This window comes from Geotrypetes seraphini, chromosome 6 (genome assembly GCF_902459505.1).
Source record: "Geotrypetes seraphini chromosome 6, aGeoSer1.1, whole genome shotgun sequence".
NCBI lineage: Eukaryota > Metazoa > Chordata > Amphibia > Gymnophiona > Dermophiidae > Geotrypetes > Geotrypetes seraphini.
The window spans coordinates 211686851-211711683 of NC_047089.1; the positions used below are offsets into that span (position 1 = coordinate 211686851).

Genomic DNA, 24833 nt, shown 5'->3' on the forward strand with positions numbered 1-24833 from the left:
CAATCCTACTCTACTGGGCAACACTACCATTTGCCTGAGCAAAACTCCTTGAAAGGCATCCTTGACTTTTCCACTTTCCAGATTTGCAGATGAGAAACTTCAGTCTGCATCCAGTAGATTTAAATCACTATTATCACCTGTCCCTTCTTTCCCACTTTTGGGATATCATTGATCAGATCTCAGTCCAGTTCTTCCATCTGTAGGTGGAAATCTGTAGAGGATGGAAGTGCCATTTTCTCTTTCAAAGAAGATCTTCGGTATATTGCCTTTTTTTCCTTACCCCTGCAATACTGGGTTTTTTTTGTTTTTTTTGACATAGAGACACTCTTCTCTCCCTTCTGGAAGAATAACACAAATGGCACAATTTTTCCAAGAGCAGTCAGCACACCATAATATCTAGGCGGAATGTTATCGCTACACTTCTCTATCCTTGTTAAATAATTTTGAATGGGTGTAATTTACCCTTTGCCTTTCTCCTGTTTGGAAACACTGCCTCTCACATACTTTCTTTCATTTGTGCAGGCGCCATGGAGGTTCTTGGGGAAGACTTGGAAGAAGGTGTCAATAAAACACTCCAGACAGTAGTGGGCCAGAGACGAAACCTTACTTACTCGCCCTACTATCAGCACTCTTCTCCTGTAGCCGCCAGCTACATCATATCCTATCTGGTAATCTTTGCCTCATGCATGGTCGGGAACAGCCTAGTCTGCTTTATCGTCTTAAAGAACAATCGGATGCGCACCGTCACCAACCTTTTTATCTTAAACTTGGCAATCAGTGACCTGCTGGTGGGGATCTTCTGTGTGCCAACCACACTGGTGGATAACCTGATCACAGGTGAGGCTGGTTAACTCTAATTACATGCTTCATAACACATATTGGGGGTAATTTTTATAAAGCTTTTCAGCTTGTAAAGCTTGTTTTACATGTGGAAAATAACTTTTATAAAATTGTATAACCACATAGGGATATAAAAAGTGTGCACCCACTTTGTATGAACTGTAGGTGCATATTTGGGCACCGGTTACAAAATCGCAGTTTTGGGGAGTCCCTGCCGCTCAGATGATGGGGGAGGGGGAATTCCCCTACAGCGATCGGCTGAGCGGCCACGGCAAGGAAATCCCGAACCCCACTACAAATCAGCCGGCAGGAGGGATGTCCAATCCTTCCTGTCGGCACCTCCCTCAAACATCCCCAGCAGGAGGGATGCCCAATCCCTCCTGCCGGCACCCCTCTAAACACCCCCAGCCCCTAAAACCCACCCAGGTCCTCCCACTACCTTTTTGTAGAAGACCAGCTGGAGGGATGCCTACTCCCTTTGGCTGGCAGGTCCGCTTCTCCCGAATGGTGGGCCTTCCCCTTCCCAGTTAATCCTGGGATGCACTGGGGAGGGGCCTAAGGCCTTCATTGGCCCAGGCGCCTAAGGCCTCTCCCATAGGAGGGGCTTTAGGTACTTGGGCCAACCGGAGTGCATTCTGGGATGCACTGGAGTGGCCTAAAACTCCGATTGGTCAGATCCCTAAGGCCACTCCAATTCAGAAGAGGCAGGCCTGCCTGTCAGAGGAAGTGGGCATCCCTCTAGCCAGCCTACTAGAAAAAGGTACGGGGGAGGGTCTAGGTGGATTTCAGGAGTGTTTAGGGGGGTGCTTACAGGAGAGATTGGGCATCCCTCCTGCTGGGGATGTTGCAGGGGTGGCAGCATCTCTCCTGCCGACTGATTTTTGGTGGGGTTTGGGGATTCACTGCCATGGCCGCTCTCAGATGATTGCAGCAGTGGAATTCCCCCTTCCCCATCAGCTGAGCGTCAGGGATTTCCCAAAGCCGTGATTCTGTAACCGGCACCCATCGCGCTCAGTTGATGGGGCAGGAGAGAATTTCCCTACCACGATCGGCTGTTGCAGTCTAGGCAGAGATAGGCAGCTGACATGTAGGCCAGGATTTCCCGGGCCTATATTTCAGCCACCTATCTTGGCATGATTTGCAGCTGGGTAGCCACTTTAGATCGCCTAATGCCACTTTGGGAGTTGGCCACGCCTAATGTGGCATTCCACAGCCTAAAGCGGCTTTCTAGCTGCAATTCCAGCTGCCATTTCAGCCGTCTTTTATTTAGGCATTGGTAAGTGCTTCAACCCTGCCGTTTCTGACCATTGGCAGGGCGCCTACCGACGCTTAAATGTAGGTGCAGGTTATAGAATTTCCCCCTAAAGACTTACCCCCTCTTTTACTAAGGTGTGCTAACCGATAAGCGCGCCCTTAGACTAACATGCATGTGTTAGAGTTTAGCGTGTGCTAATTCGATTAGTGCGTGCTTATTGGTTAGCGCACCATAGTAAAAGAGGGCCTTAATTGGTTATTTTGTGGGTGTTCTGGGTCTAAGGTAAGTTACATTGGACCGCATAAAACTCAATTCTATCTTTGCCCGGTTTCCTAGATCACACTTAACTACAGTAAGAACATAAGAAGCACCATCTCCGGATCAGACCTTCGGTCCATCTAGTCCGGCAATCCGCACACACGGAGGCCCTGCCAGGTGTACACCTGGTGTAATTTTTAATCACCCATATCCTTCTATGTCTCTCGTAAGGAGATGTGCATCTAGTTTGCTTTTGAATCCTAGGACAGTCGATTCCGCAATAACCTCCTCTGGGAGAGCATTCCAGGTGTCCACCACTCTCTGAGTGAAGCAGAACTTGCTGATATTAGTCCTGAACTTGTCCCCCCTTAGCTTCATTCCGTGTCCTCTTGTCCATGTCAAATTGGACAATGTAAATAGTTTTTTCTGCTCTATTATGTTGATTCCTTTCAGTATTTTGAAGGTCTTGATCATATCCCCTCGCAGTCTCCTTTTCTCAAGGGAGAACAATCCCAGTCTCTTAAGTCGATCCTTGTATTCCAGTTTCTCCATACATTTTACTAGTTTTGTTGCTCGTCTCTGCACCCTCTCCAGCAGTTTTATAGCCTTCTTTAGTACATAAGGGATAGCTGGCCATACTATATATAACTAGATATTCAATGCCGTATGTCGGTGCTGTGACATGGCCTGGCATTGAATATCTGGGCATTATGCCCTAGGCAGCCAAAAAAAGACTGAACGCTGTTGCCACTCGTATTTATCTAACAGTATTTTAGTAGAGTCTCTAGGTGTCACTCAGTGGCGTAGCAAAGGAAGTTAGCGCCCGGGGCAGAGGCACCCGACATCACTGCCCCATGTGCTCTTCCTGGCCGCCCCGACATTGCTGCACCCCCTCCGTATCTTTTCACATCTTTGCTGGCAGCGAGCAGGCTGGAATACCTGCTGGCTGCACTGGCTGAGCCTTCCTTCTGACATCACTGCCTGACCCCATGAACAGGAAGTGACATCAGTGAGGAATGAGGCTGGTGAGAGCAGCGCGAAGGTCAGCCTGCTTGCTGCCTAAAAAGATTTGAAGAGGTAGTGGCAGGATGCTCTTCAGCGACCCGTCCCATCTCATCACAGGGGGTGGGCAAGAGGGGAAGTGCTGGTGCCCCCCTCCCAAGTCAGCTCCCAGGTTGGTCTGCCCTCCCACCCCCCTTGCTACATCACTGGTGTCACTGCGAGCACCCTTAAGCAGGACCCTAGTGTCTCTACACAGTGAAAAATACTTAACTTATTGACCTCCATTTATCCAACATGAATTATTCTTTATTTGATAATGCATCTGTTTCAGGAACGAACAATCCTGTTAGAAAATCCTAATGCTATGATGTCTGTTGATCTTGTTTGTCTCGGAAGCAGAAAATATGATTCATGTTAGATGAATGAAAAGAGAAAATTGATGTTAAAAATGAGACTATATTGGGAAGGTTCACAGAGAGGATTTATCATTAATGATTTGAACACAATTCATGAAATACATTTGAACAATGATTATACTGTGAGTGAGCTGGAATTGAGTGAAATGATCTAAATAGTACAATACTTGGAATTGTATTAGAGACTTTATAAAATAGGTTAATGCAGGTGCCTCTTTGAACTTTTCACATAGGCATTCCGTTGTAAAATCAAGCCCTATATGCCTCCTAATATAAAATCATGTTACGCTAGGCAGGGCCAGCTCAATCTTTGGACCAGGTGAGGCCCTGGCCCAGGGTACCTATGATAAAGGGTGTCAAAATCCTAGTCCAGTCTACCTTTAAATTTCTAGAGGGATAGGTGCTGGACTGGGATTTTGGCATCTTTCTTCATCAGTGTTCTGAGCCAGGGCCTGATCCAGCAGGAGGGGAAAACTTGAGAGAGATAGTGGGAGATACCAGATCACAGGTTGTGTGGGAGAGAGATACCAGATTGCAGGGATGAGAAGCACCAGTGCAAAAGGTGGCTCAGGGTGCCAAAGTCCCTTGAGCTGGCCCTGACACTAGGGCTTTCAGGCTTGCTTGGGTATATCTCACACATTCATCGCAATCTGTATGATGTAAAGAGCAACATGCTCCTCCTTGGCCATTTTACTTGCAATTTCGGTATGGCAAGTTTCTGTAATTATGCACCATAATTAGCAAAATATAACTTTGATGAGGAACAGGATTATCATGCTTCTTAATTTCAGTTTTCTCACACTGTCCTATTAAAAACATGCTATTACTTGTAAGTGTACAGAAGGCCACCAACAGCTTTCTCCTTTCAGGCATGCCCTAGCTACCTCACAGTTAAAATCACATGGGGTGTAGTGTGTGGGAACTGCTGGCCCTGAAGGATGTCTGGAATGGGCTTCTCAGGGAGAAAGGTGTCTGTGTTCTCATGCATGCCTTAGAGCAGGGATAGGCAATTCTAGTCCTCGAGAGCCGGAGCCAGGTCAGGTTTTCAGGATATCCACAATGAATATGTATGAGATGGATTTGCATGCACTGATTCCTTGAGATGCAAATCTATCTCATGCATATTTATTGTGGATATCCTGAAAAACCTGACCTGGCTCCGGCTCTCGAGGACCGGAATTGCCTACCCCTGCGGCTTAGAGGAAACATTGCACATATACCGCACAATTGAAAACACTGTGGAAAAGATGAAGTAGACAGCTCCTAAGGCATAGAGCAGTTTGGTTAGGCATATCTGAGTTTGGAAAAGTAATTAAATCCCAGACAACTGCAAAAATAATTAAATCCAAATCCATAATTGAATAACCAAGATAGCTGTGTTTGATTTTCCCCTAATTTGTAAGTAATTAACTGCTACTTCTATGTCATCAAGCTTTCTCTGGGTCTGCAGCATATTGGAAGCCTAGCACTGGGTTTCCAAAATGCATTGTAAGCATTCTTAACCTGATTGGACCACAATTTCATGCCATAGCATGAATTTAGGATAGTGTCCTGCTGCAGTCCCTGTAGAGTCCATCCATTTTATATTAACATGGAGAATTGTTATCTTTTCCAGGCTGGCCATTCAGCAACGCGTTATGTAAAATGAGTGGCCTCGTACAAGGGATGTCAGTGTCTGCTTCAGTTTTTACACTGGTGGCCATCGCCGTGGACAGGTGAGAAGTGGACAGAAAAGAGACCTGCAGAGGGGGTTCTAGCACTGTCCCAAATAAAATATTCCAAGGTCTTGATAATATGATCTATGAAGTTAAACCGAAGGATTTGGGTGTATTCAGCCTGGAAATGAGAAAATTTGATAGCAGCCTTCAAATATATAAAGGAAGATGATGGGGGATTCGATGAGGTTGGAAACCAGTTGTTCTTCATCTTTATTAGGAACCAAACGAGAAACAGTATAGATTAAGTTTGGAAATTAGGAAGAACATTCTTGATTAGCCAAGATAACCATATTTGGATTTTCAGAAGGCATTTGGTAAAGTACCTCATTCATGAGGAAATTAGAAAGTCATGGGATAAGAAGTAATGGACAATATTCTCCTTTTAAACTTTATTTATACAATCACAAAAAAATATTGTGACAATAGAAATATAGGCCTCCTTTTATCAAGCTGTGTTAGGGTTTTTTTATCACCAGCAGCTGCGATAAAAGCTCCGACACTCATAGGAATTCTATGTGCATTGGAGCTTTTACTGCAGTGGCTGGAGATAAAAAAAACCCCCTAACGTGCTTTGTTAAAAGGGGCCAAAGAAACTTATCAATAGAGAAAATAAGAGGAAACAAACAATTTGTCCACAATCTTGGAGATTCAAGAAAAGGAAACATAACAAAGGCAATATATGTAGAATATAGACACTTCCTTTCAGTTCAGTTCACCAAGCCAGCCTCCAGTAGTTTCTTGAACAGTTACTTGGAGCCTAAGGGGTCCTTTTACAAAGGTGCAGTAGCGGTTTAATGTGCGGAATACCGCACGTTAAACCGCCTGCTGTGCTAGTACCTAACGCCTCCATTGACGAGGCGTTAGGATTTTAGGCTGCCGCAGGGGTCAGCACGTGATGAAATGTCCAACGTGCTAACCCCCGTAGCGCGCCTTGATAAAATGAGCCCTAAATTCTTCTCTGACCCCTAAAAATTCAATGAATTGCTTAGGCTTAAAAAACATGGAAAACTTAGGGGCAAATTCCGTACGAAGCGCCCAAAAGTTAGGTGCTGATATAGGCACCGTTCAATGCGATTCAAGTACAATTGGGTGCTGTTTGGTGAATCGCGCTGAGCGGCACCTGTTTTGGAGGCACACAATAATAGGCCAGCTCTTAGGCACAGCTAAAATGTAGGCGCCCATGTGAGCGCCTAAATGGTTAAGAGCAGCGATTCTGTAACAAGGCTCCTAACACAAAGCCACGCCCATGCCTAACATGCATAGCACCTATTTTTTTGAAGGCCGCCTAAATTTTTAGAGGCACCTTGTTACAGAATCGCTCTTTCTTGATAGGCACCTAAGTTTCAATTAGTGCTGATTAAAAAGCTTAATTGGGCTTGTTGTTCAATTTAGATAGGTGCCTATCTAGTTGGGCTCCTCCAAAATAGGCGCCTAACATTAGGCGCTGGTTACAGAATTTGGGCCTTAATTTCATTGTATTACACAAGAGCAGCAAAACCGTAAAGTAATTCTAGACCCAACGCCTGGGATCTAGGCCTTAATGCCAAGAATTCCTGTTGTGTTTTCTGAGTATTTTTTAGATATATTAAGTGTTTGAGCCGATACATGTTTTTCATCAATAACGCAGAAATAAGACTTAAATACCAGAGACTGATCCAATTTTAGAGCAAAAGTCACCAACAAAGTGGTCCTCTGAGTTACCACCTCAAGGGAAGATTCCAGAAATTCTGTTACATTCATAATAGATGGATTCCTTTCTTGCACAAATACTGAATCAAGTGATAATGATGATGTCAAATATGGTGCTCTGATAGAATTTTCAAAACTTCTTGCATATATTTGCGAACCATCTCAACAGAAGATACCAAAGGAGACTTAGGGAAGTTTAAAAAAATGCAGAGTATTTTTCTGTTTACAATTCCTTATCTTTAATCATCATAACATTAAGTTCCCGTCCCTATAAACTTCAGAAATAGTTATTTCAGTTAATTATGCTACTGGCATCTCTGTCTTCTTCCTTGCCAGCGTCTTCTCCCCACTCTCTCTTCCCCATTTCCTTTCAGCGTCCTTCTCCCCCCCCCATCTTCCCCAATTGCTTTCAGTGTCCTTCTCCCCCCTCTGTCTTCCCCATGTGCTTTCAGTGTCCTTCTCCCCCCTCTGTCTTCCCCATGTCCTTTCAGCGTCCTTCTCCCCACCATCTTCCCCATGTCCTTTCAGCGTCCTTCTCCCCACCATTTTCCCCATGTCCTTTCAGCGTCCTTCTCCACCCCTTTGTCTTCCCCATTTGCTTTCAGCGTCTTTCTCCCCACTCTGTCTTCCCCATGTCCTTCAGCGTCCTTCTCCCCCCTCCCGTCTTTCCCATGTCTTTTCAGCGTCCTTTTCCACCCCTTTGTCTTCCCCAGTGCTTTCAGTGTCCTTCTCCCCCCTCAGTTTTACCCATTTCTCTTAAGCATCTTTCCTTCTCCACTCCACCTTTCCTCCCTTTCTCCCTCCCTGCCCCTTACCTTTGTGGCGCTTCCCCACCCGACCGACAACAGAACAGGCCCGGTCCAACAAACCTCCCTGCCCTGTAGCCGCAAATCTAAATTACCTTCTTACAGCAGCTGGAGTATTGAAGTTGCTGTAAGAAGGTAATTTAGATTCGCGGATACAGGACAGGGAGGTTTGTCAGCAGGGCCTGTTGTCGGTCGGTCGGGGGAAGTGCCACAAAGGTAAGGGGACCTGGCCGGCTGTGCACCCCCCCCCCATGGCTGCACCCGGGGCGGACTGCCCCTCTTTTGGTATGCCACTGCCTTTTCCCTACCTGCCCTGCCGCACATAGCCGACCAGAAGTCTTTCCGATGTCAGCGCTGACGTCGGAGGAAGGGAGGGCTTTGCTTAATCTGACATTGGGGAAGACTTCCGATTGGCTCTGTGTGCTGCAGCAAGGCAGGCAGGAAATGGAAGACGAGCCTCGCAGCAGGGCAGGTAGGAAAATCAGATGAGCCTTGCATTGAACCCCGTGGGATCCCTGAGAGTACAAGGGGCATCCCCACGGGATCCCCGTGACCCTAGGGGGCGTCCCCACGGGATCCCCACGACCCTAGGGGGCGTCCCCATGGGATCCCCGTGACCCGAAGGGGGAACCTGCGGGATCCCTGCAGGTCCCACGGGATTCCCATGGGATTCCCATCGTCCCCGTTCCCGTGCAGCTCTCTAGTTCAGAGGGCAGTGATGGCTAAGAAAACAAATAGAATGTTTTTTAAAAAATTTATTTATTTATAAGTTTTCAAATTATTTAACAAGCATCTCATCTTGTACAGAAAGTGCAATCAAGAAAACATAATATTAATTACTTTCAATCCTGAAAATAAACCAAAACTACATAAGAAATATATTCCTCATCTTAATCACACAATAGTCCTCAAAATTGGATCCAAGACTTAAGAATTAGGAGTGAATAAACTACAATATACAATCAAACCAAATCACATTATCTGTTGCTGAAAGAGAGCTTAAATTATTATTTGGGCACAGATATTTCTCCTTTTTCAAAGCGCTTCATAGAAAGGAAAGCCGTCAGATGAGCCGGTTCAAAGAAAATATATTTAAAAGTAGAATATCTGATTACACATTTACAAGGGTATCTAAGGAAAAAGAAACCCCCAATCCGGGTCACTCCTGGTTTCAATAATAAAAATTTCCTTCTTCTCTTTTGAGTTTATCTCGAAACATCAGGAAAAATTTGAACATGGAAACCAAGGAAGTCTCTAGATCTATTTTTAAAGAAAACCAAAAAGAATGTTAGGAATTATTAGGAAAGGAATAGAGAACAAAACTGATTTTTGGTTTAAAAAAATGGGAACATATAAGTCCCTACTATCAAAAACTACACTGGCTGCCCCTGGAAGCAAGAGTTTTGTTCAAAATTTTCTGTCTTTGTTTTAAATCTATATTTGGTTTGGCCCCTACGTACTTGGTTTCTCAATTTAATTTGGATTGTTCTATTAGGCCCACACGTAGAATTCATATGTTCATCTATCCAACAATAAAGACCTGCCGTTATAAAAGATTCCTGGTCAGAACCCTCGCTTTCCAGGCAGGTAAATGGAACGATTGGCTGGGTAACATTATTATTTTTTTATTTATTCAATTTTCTATAATGTTCTCCCAGAGGAGCTCAGAACGGTTTACATGAATTTATTCAGGTACTCAAGCATTTTTCCCTATCTGTCCTGGCAGGCTCACAACCTATCTAATGTACCTGGGGCAATGGGGGTTAAGTGACTTGCCCAGGGTCACAAGGAGCAGCGTGGGTTTGAACCCACAACCTCAGGGTGCTGAGGCTGTAGCTTTAACCACTGTGCCACACTCTCCCCTTATGCATTCCTCATCCTACTTTAGATTTAGAAAATCAGTAAAAACGAAATTGTTTAATCGATTTGTAACCTATGAACTTTAATGTTCTTACTTCTATTCTGTATGCATGCATTTAATGACTTTATATTGTGACTATTTCTCTGATTGTCCAGTACTTCTTGTTGTAAACCGCCTCAAACTATTATGGCTTTGGCGGTATATAAGAATAAAATTATTATTATTATGCCTTTCTGATGCTCCATGGTGTGACTTTATCTCGAATACTATGTGCAATTTTGGTCACCGCTTCTAAAAAAAGATATAGCAGAATTAGAAAAGGTACAGATAAGGGTTATAAAAATGGGATCACTTCTCTATGAGGAAAGGCTAAAGAGGTTAGGGCTCTCAATTTTGAGAAGAGATGGCTGAGAGAAGTTGTAATAGAGGTCTATAAAATGTTGAGTGGAGTGGAACAGATATATATGTGAATAGTTTGTTTACTCTTACTTAAGTGCAAGAACTAGGGGAAATGCAATGAAGCCACTCAATAGTAGTTTTATAAGAAATTGGAGAAAACATTTCTTCACTGAAAGTAATATATAGAAATAAAACAAACAAACAAAAAAAAACCCAAAGAAAATAAGGTAATACCTTTTTTATTGGACTAACAATGCATTTTATGATGAGCTTTGGAATTCATTTCCAGAGAAACAAATAAAAGGTTAGGGCTCTTCAGTGTGGAAAATAGACAGCTGAGGGGAAATATGATTGAAGTCTACAAAATCCTGATTGGAGTAGAATGGGTACAAGTGGATCGATTTTTCACTCCATCAAAAATTACAAAGACTAGGGGACACTCAATGAAGTTACAGGGAAATACTTTAAAAACCAATAGGAAGGAATTTTTTTTTTTTTTTTTCACTCAAGAGAATAGTTAAGCTCTGGAGCGCATTGCCAGAGGTTGTGGTAAAAGCGGATAGCGTAGCTCAGGGTTCTCAAAGTCCCTCCTTGAGGACCGCAATCCAGTCGGGTTTTCAGGATTTCCCCAATGAATATGCATGAGATCTATGTGCATGCACTGCTTTCAATGCATATTCATTGGGGAAATCCTGAAAACCCGACTGGATTGCGGCCCTCAAGGAGGGACTTTGAGATCCCAGGCGTAGCTGGTTTTAAGAAAGGTTTGGACAATTTCCTGGAGGAAACGTCAATAGTCTGTTATTGAGAAAGATATGAGGGAAGCCACTGCTTGCCCTGGATCAGTAGCATGGAATATTGCTACTCCTTCGGTTTTGGCCAGGTACTAGTGACCTAGATTGGCCACTGTGAGACCACTGTGAGATTGGCTATTTTTATGTTCTTAGTGTAGCAAGATTTTAAAAAGTTTGGACAAGTTCCTATAATAAAGATCTAAAAGCAATTATTAAGATGAACTTGAGAAAATCCACTGCTTCTGAGATGAGCAGCATACAATCTGTTTTACTGTTTTGGGATTTTGCCAGGTATTTGTGACCTGGTTTAGCCATTGTTGGAAACAGGATACTAGGCTTGATGGACTTTCGGTTTGTCCCTGTATGACAATGTTTATGATCTTATGTTCTTAGCTGTAAGAATTTTTTTAAAGTATGTTGTGGTATGCGAGGTAGGCCTGCTAGGACTGGCCCTAGTATAAGGCCTATGCCTGGAGCAGTTAGTGCCCATTCTGCTCAAGCTAAAGAACAGTTTCCCTTTTCGCCTGCTATTTTCACTAAGGCCAGCAGAGGGAGCTTAGGGGTTGAGCTACAGACTTCCCCTCCCCCTCAACTTCCCAGGTCTTGTGACCGGAAATGCTTTGCACCTGGGAAGGTTGGGCGGGGTTGCAAGTTCCTTAATCTCAGGTCTGAGCAGTTGGAAAGGCAGAGGGAGAACTGTAGAGAAGGAGAACAGTCTCAGGAAAAGTACTGGCAGCCTAGCTCAGGGCTGAGAGCTCTGCAGGACCAACAAACCCCTAAGTGCATGGAGTTTGCTGAAGCTGGTGCTGGGATAACTCCTGACCTCTCTGAAGTTCCACAAGCCATGGAATTGGAGTTATAACCAAGTGCAGAGGTTCAGCTGGATTCTCAACCCATGGAAGTGTGTCTCTTCAAGGCAAGTAAGGAAACTGCCTAAAGAGGATTTCTATTACTTAAGTTTTTGTATGAACTGTTTTTCTTTTGTTAGTTTTTTTTTTTAAAGAACTTTAAACTGATGCTCATTGATGAATTCAGAGCAATTTTTGTTATGTGAATTGAAAGACTTTATTGGGTATGATATTGAAGCTCAAGGTTTTGGAAGACTGGATTGCTTGGTTGAAATTCCTGACAATTGTTTTTTTATGTTTTTGGTTTCACTGTTATGCAACACAAATAAATCCAGTCCTGGTTTTCCTGAAAGACTTACCTGACTTGTGGGCAAAATCCATATTCTAAACTAGTTTGCTTTTTCCCTTCCTTGTGGAGCCTTCCGCGGCTCACAAGGGAAAATTCTTGTCCCCTCAGTCCTGGACACATTGCCCTGAGCGTGCGGGTGACAATGTGCATTATTGGACTATTAATACATGTTAAACTACTTTACCACAGCTGTAATATAAATTAAAACAGCCGTAACCCATGGTAGTAATAATGAGCTGCATTGCATAAAAAAATCAATTCATTATTATGTGAAAGGGCTAATATGGCTTGCATTAACTCTTTTACCATGCAATGCTGGATGAATATTAGGTATGTTTGTGGAGAGGTAGCAAACACTCTCCTTAGGATTACCAGTTCTCAACAGCATAGAAGTCAATGCTTCCAGGGACTATCTTGAAAGAACCAGTCTTGAAAACCAAATGAGAAGCTCTCCTTGTGCCTTCCCACTTTGATAGAGAATCCCTGGTGGCCCAATGATCTGCTCCATGCTCTCTTCTCCACATCCCCCACCCAATGCTACTAGGTGCACAAAAGTGTCTCCCTACACTAAGCCCTGCTTCCAAGGGGAAAAAAAGGAAGCTCACCCTCTGTTGGACTCCACTTCTAGCCTCACTTACCACTTACTTTAATAATCTTGGGGGTTCTAGTGGGGGCAAAAGTGAATTCTGTGTGATTCTGCCTTGACTGTGCTATTCTCAAATGAAATGACACTGTCTGACCCTTAATAATATGTTGGAACATACTGCTAAGGGTCAGGCATTAACATTTTTCAAGATGGCAATGCTGGGGTAGGAGCAACTAAGGATTATTTCTGCCCCCTACTGAATTAGTCTTTGAGTGAAGGTTCAAGGTAAGTGAAGGTTTTGGCAAATTTTTTAACCTAGGGTGATTATGTTTTCTATCATATTTTGCCTTGGATGGACTGAGTGGAAAGATTTTTGGCCATTAGCCTACCAGGAGTGTGGAGTAGGGGTTATTGGCCTGCAAGTACTTGCAATTTTTGTATCATGAAGATGTATAGAGGCCCTTTTTCGTGACATCATCAGCTTTAAATTATGGTACAGACAGGAAAAGTGTATTCTTATGGCGCAGAGCACAGCATAAACTTTGCATGCTATTTCCTAAGCTCACCTGGGCATGGTTTCACCCAGAAGTGGCCTTAGGCACGGTTAGGTGGCCTTAGACGTCTCCCTAGGGCCGCGATAGGTATCTGAAATGTAGGCCAGCAAAATTCTGATCTACATTTCAGATAGACGCAGCTGCTGATATGATCAGGGCTGTGCCCCCCCCCTCAAAGACTACCAGCAGGAGGGATACCCAGTCCCTCCTGCTGGAATCCCCAAAGCCGCCCCCCCCGTATGTCTGTGGCAGAAGGAGTACCCAATTTCTCCTGCCGCCACCACCCTGACATCCTCTGGCAGGAAGGATGCCCATTTCCTCCTGCCAGAAACCCCTCACCCCCTCAAGACATCGAACCCCCCACCCACCCTCCGAGACATCCCCTGACATCCTTAGGCACCTGGGCCAACCGGAATCTTAGGCCTCTGGGATGCACTGGAGTAGCCTAACATTCCGATTGGTCAGATCCATTAAGCCCCCCTTTTACAAAACTGTGGAAGCGGTTTTTAGCGCAGGCAAGTGCGCTGAATGCTCTGCGCTTCTCCCGACACTAAAAACCACTCCCATTGTTTTGTAAAAAGGGGCCGGGGGGAGGGGGGGAAATTGGATAAGATCAGTTCCACTGGACTGAAGATAGAAGCTCCAGTGTGCTGAAATGAATCACCTTTGTACAGCCATCGAAATAACCTATGCAAACTGCTACAATGAATTTAAATTGCAGAGTGAGAGCTCTGTTCCCGTAAGATGTGCAGTAAGCCTCAACACCTCTGACACCCACTATACTACCGGCAGTGTTTCAGCACTTCAACGGTCTGCTTTGGAGAATCTCATAAATTTACCAGTTCATGGAGCTCACAAATGTAAAGAACAAATGCTTCATCCAGATGCCACAGTCTCCATCTAGGAAATATTGAAAAGGTTTTTAAGATTCTGTTTCAATGCTGATTAGCCACTAATTTGTTGGAGCTTCGGTCTTCAGTCCAGCGGAGTGATCTCATTCAATTTGATATAAGTGACTGACTTCTGGGTTTTTTTTTTCTTAATATTTACTTTCATGCCACGGATTATGATATGGATATTTTTATGTGTGTAAGATCTCTTTAGGACCCTTGCTATTGTGGTATGCTCCTGGTTTCAAGACTATATCATGTCAGTACAGAAAGGAAGTGGGTACCATTGTGTTACAGCATGCCCTTCTGGGATGGCTACAAAGGCTTTGCCTGCCTTATATAAACTAGAGAAGTGGTTCCCAAGCCTGTCCTGGAGGACCACCAGCCAGTCAGGTTTTCAGGACAGCCCTAATGAATAAGCGTGGAGCAGATCTGCATGCCTATCACCTCCATTAAATGCAAATCTCTCTCTCATTCATATCCATTAGGGCTATCTCGAAAACCCTACTGGCTGGTTGTCCTCCAGGGCAGGGTTGAGAACCCTATAGAGCAGTGGTCTCAAACTCAAACCCTTTGCGGGGCCACATTTTGGATTTGTAGGTACTTGGAGGGCCGCAGAAAAAAATAGTTAATGTCTTATTAAAGAAATGACAATTTTGCATGAGGTTAAACTCTTTATAGTTTATAAAACTTTCCTTTAACAGTTTTACCTTATGCAAAATTGTCATTTCTTTAATAAGACATTAACTATTTTTTCTGCGGCCCTCCAAGTACTCTATTTTTTCTGCAGCACTCACATTTAAAGTTTAATATCTTTTCTTTCTCAAAACTGGCACATTTCTATTACTAAATTGAAAATAAAATCATTTTTCTACCTTTGTTTGGTAATTTTATCAGTCTCTGGTTGCACTTTATTCTTCTGACTGTGCATCCAATATTTCTTCTCTTCTTTCAGCCTCCTGTATGCTTCCTCTCCTCCAGACCTCATTCCCTCCCCCAACTTTTTCTTTCTTTTTCTATGTCTGTCTTTCTCTGATTCCTTGTTCCATTTTTTGTTTTGTTTCTGGCTCCTTGTCCCCCCCTTCTTTCTTTTTTCCTTCTGGCTCCCTGTCCCCCCTTCTTTCTTTTTTCCTTCTGGCTCCCTGCCCCCCCTTCTTTCTTTCTTCCTTCCTGCCCTCCTCCATGCCACCGCCGCCGGGGAATAGGCTGCTGCTGCTGCTGCCGCCATCGGGAACAGGCCGAGATCTCCACGGGACCGACAAACTCTCGCCGCCCGATGTCAATTCTAATGTCGTAAAGGACGTTCCGGGCAGCCAGGCAGCGATTGGCTAGCCAGAACGTCCTCTCGACGTCAGAATTGAGGTCGGGCGGCGAGAAAAGCAGGGAGTTAAAAGAGCATGGTGCCGGCCTGTTCCCCGATGGCAGCGGTGAGAAGGGAAGGGAAGCAGTTGGGCACCCCTGCTTAGAGCCGCACTCTAGGAAGAACAGTGGAGGGTGACCAGCTGTGCGGACCGCCCCCCCCCCCCTTGGTACGCCACTGGAGCAGCAGCGTGTCTGGTCGGCTCATTCCATTCAAAGCCGCGGGTGGCGGCTCCTTGCGAGATCCGCGCCTGCGTCTGAAGCCTCTCTGATGTTCTGATGTCAGAGAGGCTTCCGATGCAGGAGTGAATAGCGCAAGGAGCCGCCAACCCGCGGCTTTGAACGGAATGAACCGGCCAGACCCGCTGCTGCTCCAAAAGGAAGGGAATGATCCAGTCCAGACCGCGGGCCGCATATAAAACTTGGAGAGCCACATGTGGCCCGCGGGCCGCGTGTTTGAGACCGCTGCCAGTGGTCTCAAACTCTAAACCCTTTGCAGGGCCACATTTTGGATTTGTAGGTACTTGAAGGGCCGCAGAAAGAATAGTTAATTTCTTCTTATTAAAGAAATGACAATTTTGTATGAGGTAAAACTCTTTATAGTTTATAAATCTTTCCTTTTGGCTAAGTCTTAATAATAATATTGTAATTTATAGGTAAAGAGACATATGATCAAAACGGTTTATTTTACTTTTGTGATTATGATAAATATACCGAGGGCCTCAAAATAGGACCTGGCGGGCCGCGTGTGGCCCCCGGGCCACGAGTTTGAGACCTCTAATCTATACTCATTCTCTGCCTCAACACCCCCCCTCCAGAAAATAATAATAATAAAAAAAGTGCTGCATGCTTAGTGCGTGCAAATAGGGAAACATAAAATGCACTTTTGTGGGTACTAAGCATGTGTTAGGGCTTAACAGCCCTAGGATTCCAATGTTCTCCAGAACCGATATGGGCATTTGAAATACCTCCAAGAATTGGCCAAATGAAATATTAGATTCCAATTCAAATGTTTTATCAACAACCCATTTTTATAACCTTTACTACTATGGGGTTCATTTTCAAAAGAGAAAAGCATTTAAAAAAAATGTCCTAAAGTGGCATTTGGACGTTTTGTTCACTAAAACATCCCATTCGCTATTTTCAAAACACATTGTTGAGATGGTTTTCTATGCTGTTTGCAGTGTATCTAAATCTCAAGGGGCAAAACTTGGATGTTTGCGGCTAGACCTGCTTTAATAACAAATAAGTGTCAAAAAGGTGGCCACACTGTCCAAATGACCACTGGAGGCAAGAAGACATGGATCTCTCCCACCCCCCAAAGATGTGAATGAAAGTACATACCAGCCTGTATGACAGCTTCAGATGTTATGGCCAGTCTTATTAGAACAGCAAGCAGGTCTCTGGAGTAGCCTAGTGGGTGGTATAATGGACCACAGAGATGGGGACCCAGGCCCATATCCCTTTTTAACTATTGTACTTGTGATGGAAAGTTGAGCCATACAGAACCAACCTAAAGACTACTGTTGCAGGCATAAGGGCTAATGGGGTGGTATACAGTTGGGTATGGTAGGTTTTGGGTGAGTTTTGGAGGGCTCGCCGAACAATGTACAGGGGTTATGGTGAGATGTGTACCTGGGACCTTTCAAATGAAGTTCCCTTTTAAATGAAGTTCATTGCAGTGTGTGCTGAGGTGCCCCATTGCTCTGCTGGGATGACTGTGTGGCTAGTCTGCTAAGAATGTTGGCCCCTCCTATGTCCCAATGGCTGGTTTTTGTGCATTTTTCATTTGCACTTATTGGTGAAACATAGTACCATGTTGGGTGCTATGTGGAAAGATACGAGATTGAAGAATTTATGAATTTAAGAATTTTTGCAAAGTATTCTATTGCTAGAGAATTGCAACATGGAAATTTTATCTTTTTGCATGAGTTTGAGAATACAGAACAAGGAGCCTAGTGCAGTTAGCATTTTGACTTTCTTTTTTTTTTTAAGTTCAATTTGACCCTTGACATCCTTTGAAAAAAATTAAGAAGCTCTTCGAAAAAATTAGGGCTCCTTTTACAAAGCTGCAGTAGAGGTTTCTACCCATAGGCCGGCAAAGTAAATGCGCCGACGCTCATAGACGTTCTTTTAAAATCTATTTTTATTAGGAATGCAGCAGTTACAAAAACATTGAAAGGAGCACTAAAAAGAACAATGTACAACAAAACAAAGCACAATCGTAACAGAGATCAGTGTAGACAACAAATTTACCCACGATCAACAACATACTGTCAATAGGAGGTTCACCCCAGCCGCTCTTAGGAATTCTATGAGCATTGGCACATTGACTTCGCCAGCCCACGGTAGAAACCTCTACTACAGCTTTGTAAAAGCCAGCATTAGTGAAATGAAGCTGGGGGAGGGGATCCAAGATGGCTGATGGTCAGTTAAGCTGAGCTACACGCTGCGTGAGCTCGCTTAAATAAATATTGCAAACCCCTCAAGGAAGCTTTTCTTACCTGCATCATGCCGAAGAGGAGAGGCCACAGCACCGCTGGAGCCTCACGGCGCTCTGGTATACCCTCTTTTGGCAATATTGAAGAGCTCCTGCGCTGTATGCAGGATATCCCAGCAGCGTTGGTATCCCTTATGAAGACGCCTCGGAGGGGCGAGACTGAGGCGATTTCCTGGGCTTGGAGGCAACATTAAGCCCTGACGCAAGGGCACCTCCCCCATCTCCTCAGATCACTAGCTTCCCGCGAGTGGAGGAGCTACCGGTGTTCGGTTTGCACCTCCCCTCGGAGGCCAGGAAGAACACGGAGGAGAGCATGGAGACGGACTCCCTGTATCTTCAGGAGAGCCCGGGAGAAACTGAGGATTCAACAACTTCTGGGGCAAACCGAATCCAGGAGAGAGACAGCCAGGAACTGCTTTAAGCTGGTGAGATTATTCAAGCTGATAAAGTTTCTTGCATTATAGAAAAGCCCAGGGAGGTAACTCTGGACTCTATTTGGGACCTCGTGGCTGATCTGGCTAAATCTATAAAACCTCAGCTTCTACAGCTAGATGGTAGACTTAAACCCCAAGAAACTGATATTAAGAATTTGAGGGTTGAAATGGATGATTCAAAGAATTCCATAGTGAATATTCAACAAGAACTAAAGGTTTCTAAACAACTTAGTGAAACGTTAGTAAAAGATAATTTAAATCTACGCAGAAAACTGGAGTCTCTAGAAAACTTTTCTCGTAATAATAACTTGCAATTGATTAACTTTCTTAGGATAGCGGCTGTGACTCCTAGGGATATGTTAAAATGTTATATGATGGAGACTCTGGGAGTTTCAGAGGTTAAGTTGCTATCATTTGCTCATTTCTATTATTTGCCACTAAAAAGTAATGAACAGCAACCACATTTGCAGGAAGATAATCAACTGCTCAATGTATCAGCAATGCTGGAACTTTCTGATCAAGAGACCGCATTGGCGGCAACATTACTTATTACAGTAGCTCTTGCACCAGATAAAAACTGGTTCTTAGGCTCTTCAAGAACAAGCAGAAAGAATTTCTTGGCTATAAAATATTAATGTTTCCAGATTTGGCACGGGACACACAAAAAAGGAGGCGTGAATTTCTTATGTTAAAGCCAGGGGTTATCTCTCTTGGAGGGACTTTTTTTCTTCATTACCCATAATACAATAGGGTATGAAAAAATATATTTTCTTTGAACCTTTCCAACTGACAGCCTTCCTGGCAGGAGCTCGAATGAATGAAGGGAAACTTTGAGTGCAGTTTGAATATTAAGTGATATCCTCCCTCAGCCAAGGGACCTTATTTTCTTTATAATGTCTTAATATTATAATGTCTTAACTCGCTATATCTAATCTTGGATCTAATTTGAGGACTTGAGCTGAAGTCAAGTTACCTGTTTTATTTCTTTTGATAGCTTGCATTTCAATAGCAGAGTGTTAATTGTTTGCTTTTCTTCAACTTTACAAGTGGATACTTGATATGTAAATTTGAAAATTGATAAAAAAAAAAAAAAAAGCCAGTGTTAGTTATTTAATGGAGGGGGATTTTATATGTGGTCTGCAAACTTGGATTTATATCATGTTGAAAATGCCCCTCTGTGTATCAGAAAGGAACGTATCACGTTTCAATATATTTAAACTGCTGTTTTAATTTTCCGACAGGTTTCGCTGCATCGTCTATCCTTTTAAATCAAAGCTGACACTGCTCAAGGCCATCAACACCATCATTATTATCTGGGTTCTGGCCTTTACCATCATGTGTCCGTCGGCAGTTATGCTCACAGTTGCTCGGGTAGAAGACCATTATATGGTGGTTAGCAGCCATGACAACCACACCTACCCTTTGTACTCCTGCTATGAAGCGTGGCCAGACAGTGAAATGCGCAAGATTTACACCACAGTTCTGTTTGCACATATCTATGTTGCCCCTTTAACTCTAATTATCATTATGTATGGTAGAATTGGAATTAAGCTGTACAAGTCCTCAGGCCCTGTAAGTGAACATCTACAAGACAATCAAGAAAGAAGCAATGCCGTGTCGAAGAAGAAAATCAAAGTTATTAAGATGCTGATTATGGTTGCTCTCCTCTTTATGTTGTCCTGGCTGCCCTTGTGGACTTTAATGTTGTTTACGGATTATGCCAGCCTAGACGATGCTCAGATAAACTTATTGACAGGATATATGTTTCCCTTTTCCCACTGGTTGGCCTTCTCTAATAGCAGCGTGAATCCCATCATCTACGGCTACTTCAATGAAAACTTCAAGAGAGGTTTTCAGGCCGCTTTCAGGGTCCATCTGTGCTGTGATAGGATGAAACATCATGAAACGTACTGTGAGAGGATCCCAGGGAATATCAGCTTCGGAATGCGGAACAAGGTCTTCACCGATGGAGAGTCCTCCGATTCTACCTGTCTGAAAAAACTGTCCAAGGGCAGGCCTTGTGTGGTGCAAAATGGGCAAGTTTTGAAACAAGCACTTCACCTTGAGGACATCGATAAAATCACCCCTTTTAATGGCGTCTGTAAAGCATGGGATGCATGAAACAGAGTTTCTCCATCCCAACCTCTATATATTGTGGAAGAACGATTCAGATTCTACAGGAGCAATCATGGATCTTCTGATAGGAAGGTCACCAACTGTTTCACTTCAGAGTGACTTCATTATTTCCAAAGGGATCCCAGGTTCTGGAAGACTGTGGAGAGGAAAGCAAACATAGTGCTAAGTTTAATATTTGCATAAATGTTGACTACCCGACTATTAGTTTCATCTGGCATACAGCTACTTGCAGAGGATTTTTTGTGATTGCAACACCTGCAAAGAACATTCTTTGGACACGGTAAATTTACTACAGTATACTGTATATAAAGTTATTTATTTATTTATTTATTTCACAAATTTGTAGTCTGCATATCCGACAATTCTATGCTGATTACAACCAAACATCCATAATAAAAATACAGCAACATATACATATACAGGTCTGTCCAGAATGGTGCCAGTATGTATTTTGTATAACTTCTCTCAATAAGTACTGGATTTGTAAAGTGTTAATATATTTTTTAGTTCAAAAAGACGCCTCAGCCCCACCTCTCCACCACTGTAATAATTTTATACTGTGGGAAGTTTGTTGTGGCACTTCATCATTGGCTGTCAATTTGATTTCTTTTATGTTCATTTAGTTTTTCATTTTGTGCTGTTAATAAATATATTTCTTTTGCAATAAATACGTGTAAAAAAGCTGTTCAATACTTATCTCAGCCAAACCTGGGAGTCAGACCCGACATGTTTCGCACGAGAAGGTGCTTTATCAAGGGTCTCCCTGTGTGACAACAGAAAAGAAGCTATACTATACAATTGTGCTTAGCCCTTTTCTTGAAAAACTTTTAAATATACCTTCACCATAATACTTAAAATTTATATGAAGACTTACCAAGGCTGCCGCTGTCATCCGACTCCAACTGAATTGTGAGCAAAGATGGTGGCGGCGTCCTTAGACTCGGAATTTAAATCCTCCCTCTCTTGATTATATTAATCCCGCCCCCCTGCAGCTGATAGGCCCAAAAATTTTTTACATTACTGATCCCCACTCGATCTCGTTGTTTAACCCTTGCGGTGCAACAGTATCTAACATAAATATGAACCTTTGCTCGCTCTCATTTAATTTTGCTTTGTCACCTCCCCCAGTGTCAAAACCCTTCACTTTATCAATGACTCGCCATTTCAAATCGTTTATGGTATGTTTGTATTTAAGCCAGTGTTCCGTCAAAGGTGCTTGCAGTATCTCATTAAGTATGCACGATTTATGTTCCGTCAGCCGTATCTTAATTTTCCTAGTGGTACGCCCAATGTATACAAGGTCGCAGGGGCAGATTATCGCATACACTACCCCTTGAGTGTTACAGTCAGTCTGAAACCTAGATTTTAGGGTCCGTTCCCTGCCTGGGACCTCCCAAATGTCTTCTACAATAGTGGAGGAGCACCATTGGCATTTCCCACATGTCCCGTGGTGCCCCTCCATCTTTACCTCCCTGATCCCATATTTCTGAAAATTACACCGTTGAGCTATTGTAATGCCCCTTGAATACGCTATCAAGGGGAAATTTCTTAAAGATTCATGGGGTTGAACTATATGCCAGTGTTTTCTAAGCATAGCTACCAATCTTTTGGCGGCATGGGAAAAAGGTAAAATACAAGTCAGCTGTTCATTTTCTATTGAGGGAGGATCTTTTCTTTCCTGTAAAAGGAGGTCTCTTTGGGCATATTTGGCCCTTGTGTATGCATGTCTAATGGATCTTTCCAGGTAACCCCTACTCCGAAGTCTATCTGTCAATTTTTTTGCCTGAAGTTTATATTCCTCCATAGAAGAACACACCCTGTGGATGTGTAAAAACTGACCGATGGGAAGATTGAACCGTAACTTAAAGGGATGGAAACTGCTGAAAAGAAGAGTAGTGTTTCGAGTAACTGGCTTCCTAAATAAGGTGGTGGCAATCCTACCTTCTCTCACCTGTACAGTGATATCTAAAAAATCAATTTGGGTTTGGTGGCAAGTCATAGTAAATTTTATGTTCGGGTCCACGGAATTTAAATGATGTAAAAATTGCTCTAGTTCTTGTCTGGTATTGTTACAAATTAAAAAAATATCATCCAAAAATCTGCCCCAATAAGAAATATACAGATCCCATATAGAATTATAGACCCATGTCTCTTCAAACTTAGACATGTATAGGGATGCCACAGAGGGGGCTAAAGTGGCACCCATCGCCACCCCCTGCGTTTGTTGAAAAAACTGTTGATGATATTCAAAATAATTTCTTTTGATAACCCAAGTAGCTAGCTGCATGAGAAATTCCATGGATATACGGTGTGGATTCATGAACATAAGAACATAAGCGTTGCCTCTGCCGGGTCAGACCAGGGGTCCATCGTGCCCCGGCAGTCCGCTCCCGCGGCGGGCCCCCAGGTCCATGACCTGAAAGTGTTCCCTACCTAACCTAAAATATCCATACCCTATTCGCTCAATGTCCTGTAAGGTAAACCTCTATCTGTACCCTGTTATCCCCTTCGCTTCCAGGAAGTCATCCAGTCCCTTTTTGAACCCCAGAATTGTACTCTGTCCTATCACCTCTCCGGGAAGCGCGTTCCAGGTGTCCACCACCCTCTGAGTGAAGAAGAACCTCCTTGCATTCGTTATGAATTTGTCTCCTCTCAGTTTTTCTGAATGACCTCTTGTTTTAGTTGTCCCTGCTAGTCTAAAGAATCTGTCCCTCTCCACCTTCTCTATGCCTTTCATGATTTTATAAGTTTCTATCATGTCCCCTCTCAGTCTCCGCTTCTCCAGGGTAAAGAGCCCCAGCCTGTCCAACCGTTCGGCATATGAAAGGTTCTCCATACCCTTTATCATCCTCGTTGCCCTCCTCTGGACCCTCTCGAGTATTGCCATGTCCTTCTTGAGGTATGGCGACCAGTATTGGACGCAGTATTCCAGATGTGGGCGCACCATTGCTCGATACAGTGGCAGGATAACTTCTTTTGTTCTGGTAGTGATACCTTTTTTGATAATGCCCAACATTCTGTTTGCTTTTTTTGAGGCCGCTGCACATTGTGCCGCCTGCTTCATTGTGTTATCCACCAATACCCCCAGATCTTTTTCTTGGCTGCTTTCCCCGAGTACCCTCCCTCCCATCGTATAGCTGTACATGGAGTTCCCCTTCCCTATGTGCAAGACCTTACATTTCTCCTATAGACTTTGACACAAAAGGGTGATGAAAAAGTCTGAGCCCAACCAACCAACTTCCTAAATTCTGAGCGTTATTTTGCCACTGTAACTGAAACGAGTGTTATCTTATTTTGTTAAGTACCAATTTGCAGAAACAAAATTCTATGCTTTGACATAGTTTCGGATCATTGATTGAACCATATTCACATCATTCTCCTATTGGTTGGGCTGAGAACTTTTCAGCACTCTCTCCGTAAGAGAGCTAAAAACACTGATCAATCGTCTCTCCTTATAATACAACAGCAGAACGATATGGACCAGTTTGTACTCTGTATGTTTCACATTTGGCAGGAGACATTACAAAAAAAATTTAAGAAAACACCGGTACCTCTTGCAAAGTTTAGATTGCTTTCAAGGAAAGTCGTTGATTGTGGCTCATACCAGAGGTCAGAATCTCAGGAATAAACTTGTTCCAATTGCCTTCCTGGCTCTGGAAAGTAGCAGTGAGAAGCTGGACACTTCAGATGTGGCAAATGTGTGTTTTGTAAGCAAATATATTTATTTCCCCAAGTAGTGATTCAAGTTTAAGTTTAATTAAAAATTTTTATACCGCCTAATCAGCCTTCTAGGCGGTGTACAAAATCATAGAAGAAAACGATAGTTAAAATACAAATTGAAAAAGACAGGGGCCAACAGACTTTTGGAGACATAAAGCCATAACAGGTGGAAACAAGAGGATAATAGGCAGGAACTACAATTTCAAAGATAAAAGATAACAGTTAAAGAGAAAAACAATAGGAGGGTAAATAAAAATAAAATCATTCTAAGTTGCCCTTAAAAGGGCAGTTAAGTCTCAAAGGCATCGTTAAAAAGAAAGGGCTTTAGCTTTGCCTTGAATTGATTAAGAGATGATTCATTGCGTAAATAAGTTGTTAAACTTATGCAATTTACCAATTGTGCGTCTGAAAATGTTGAA

The 24833-nt window shown here is 43.3% G+C and overlaps 1 protein-coding gene across 1 annotated transcript; it reads left to right on the forward strand.

Moving 5' to 3' along the window:
* Positions 1-527: 527 nt before the first annotated feature.
* On the forward strand, positions 528-21221 carry LOC117362947 (neuropeptide FF receptor 1-like). Its single transcript, XM_033950035.1, has 3 exons — positions 528-837; positions 5387-5486; positions 19800-21221. The coding sequence occupies exons 1-3, from the start codon at positions 528-530 to the stop codon at positions 20677-20679; spliced, it is 1290 nt and encodes a 429-aa protein (XP_033805926.1). The 3' UTR covers positions 20680-21221.
* The last annotated feature ends 3612 nt before the right edge of the window (positions 21222-24833 follow it).

What these genes read in the sequence shown, in the direction of transcription:
- LOC117362947 (XM_033950035.1), top strand. Translation starts at nt 528, where the DNA reads ATGGAGGTTCTTGGGGAAGACTTGGAAGAAGGTGTCAATAAAACACTC. An exon ending in GGTGGATAACCTGATCACAG is followed by an intron (nt 838 to 5,386) that starts GTGAGGCTGGTT and finishes TATCTTTTCCAG; the next exon opens with GCTGGCCATTCAGCAACGCG. An exon ending in GTGGCCATCGCCGTGGACAG is followed by an intron (nt 5,487 to 19,799) that starts GTGAGAAGTGGA and finishes ATTTTCCGACAG; the next exon opens with GTTTCGCTGCATCGTCTATC.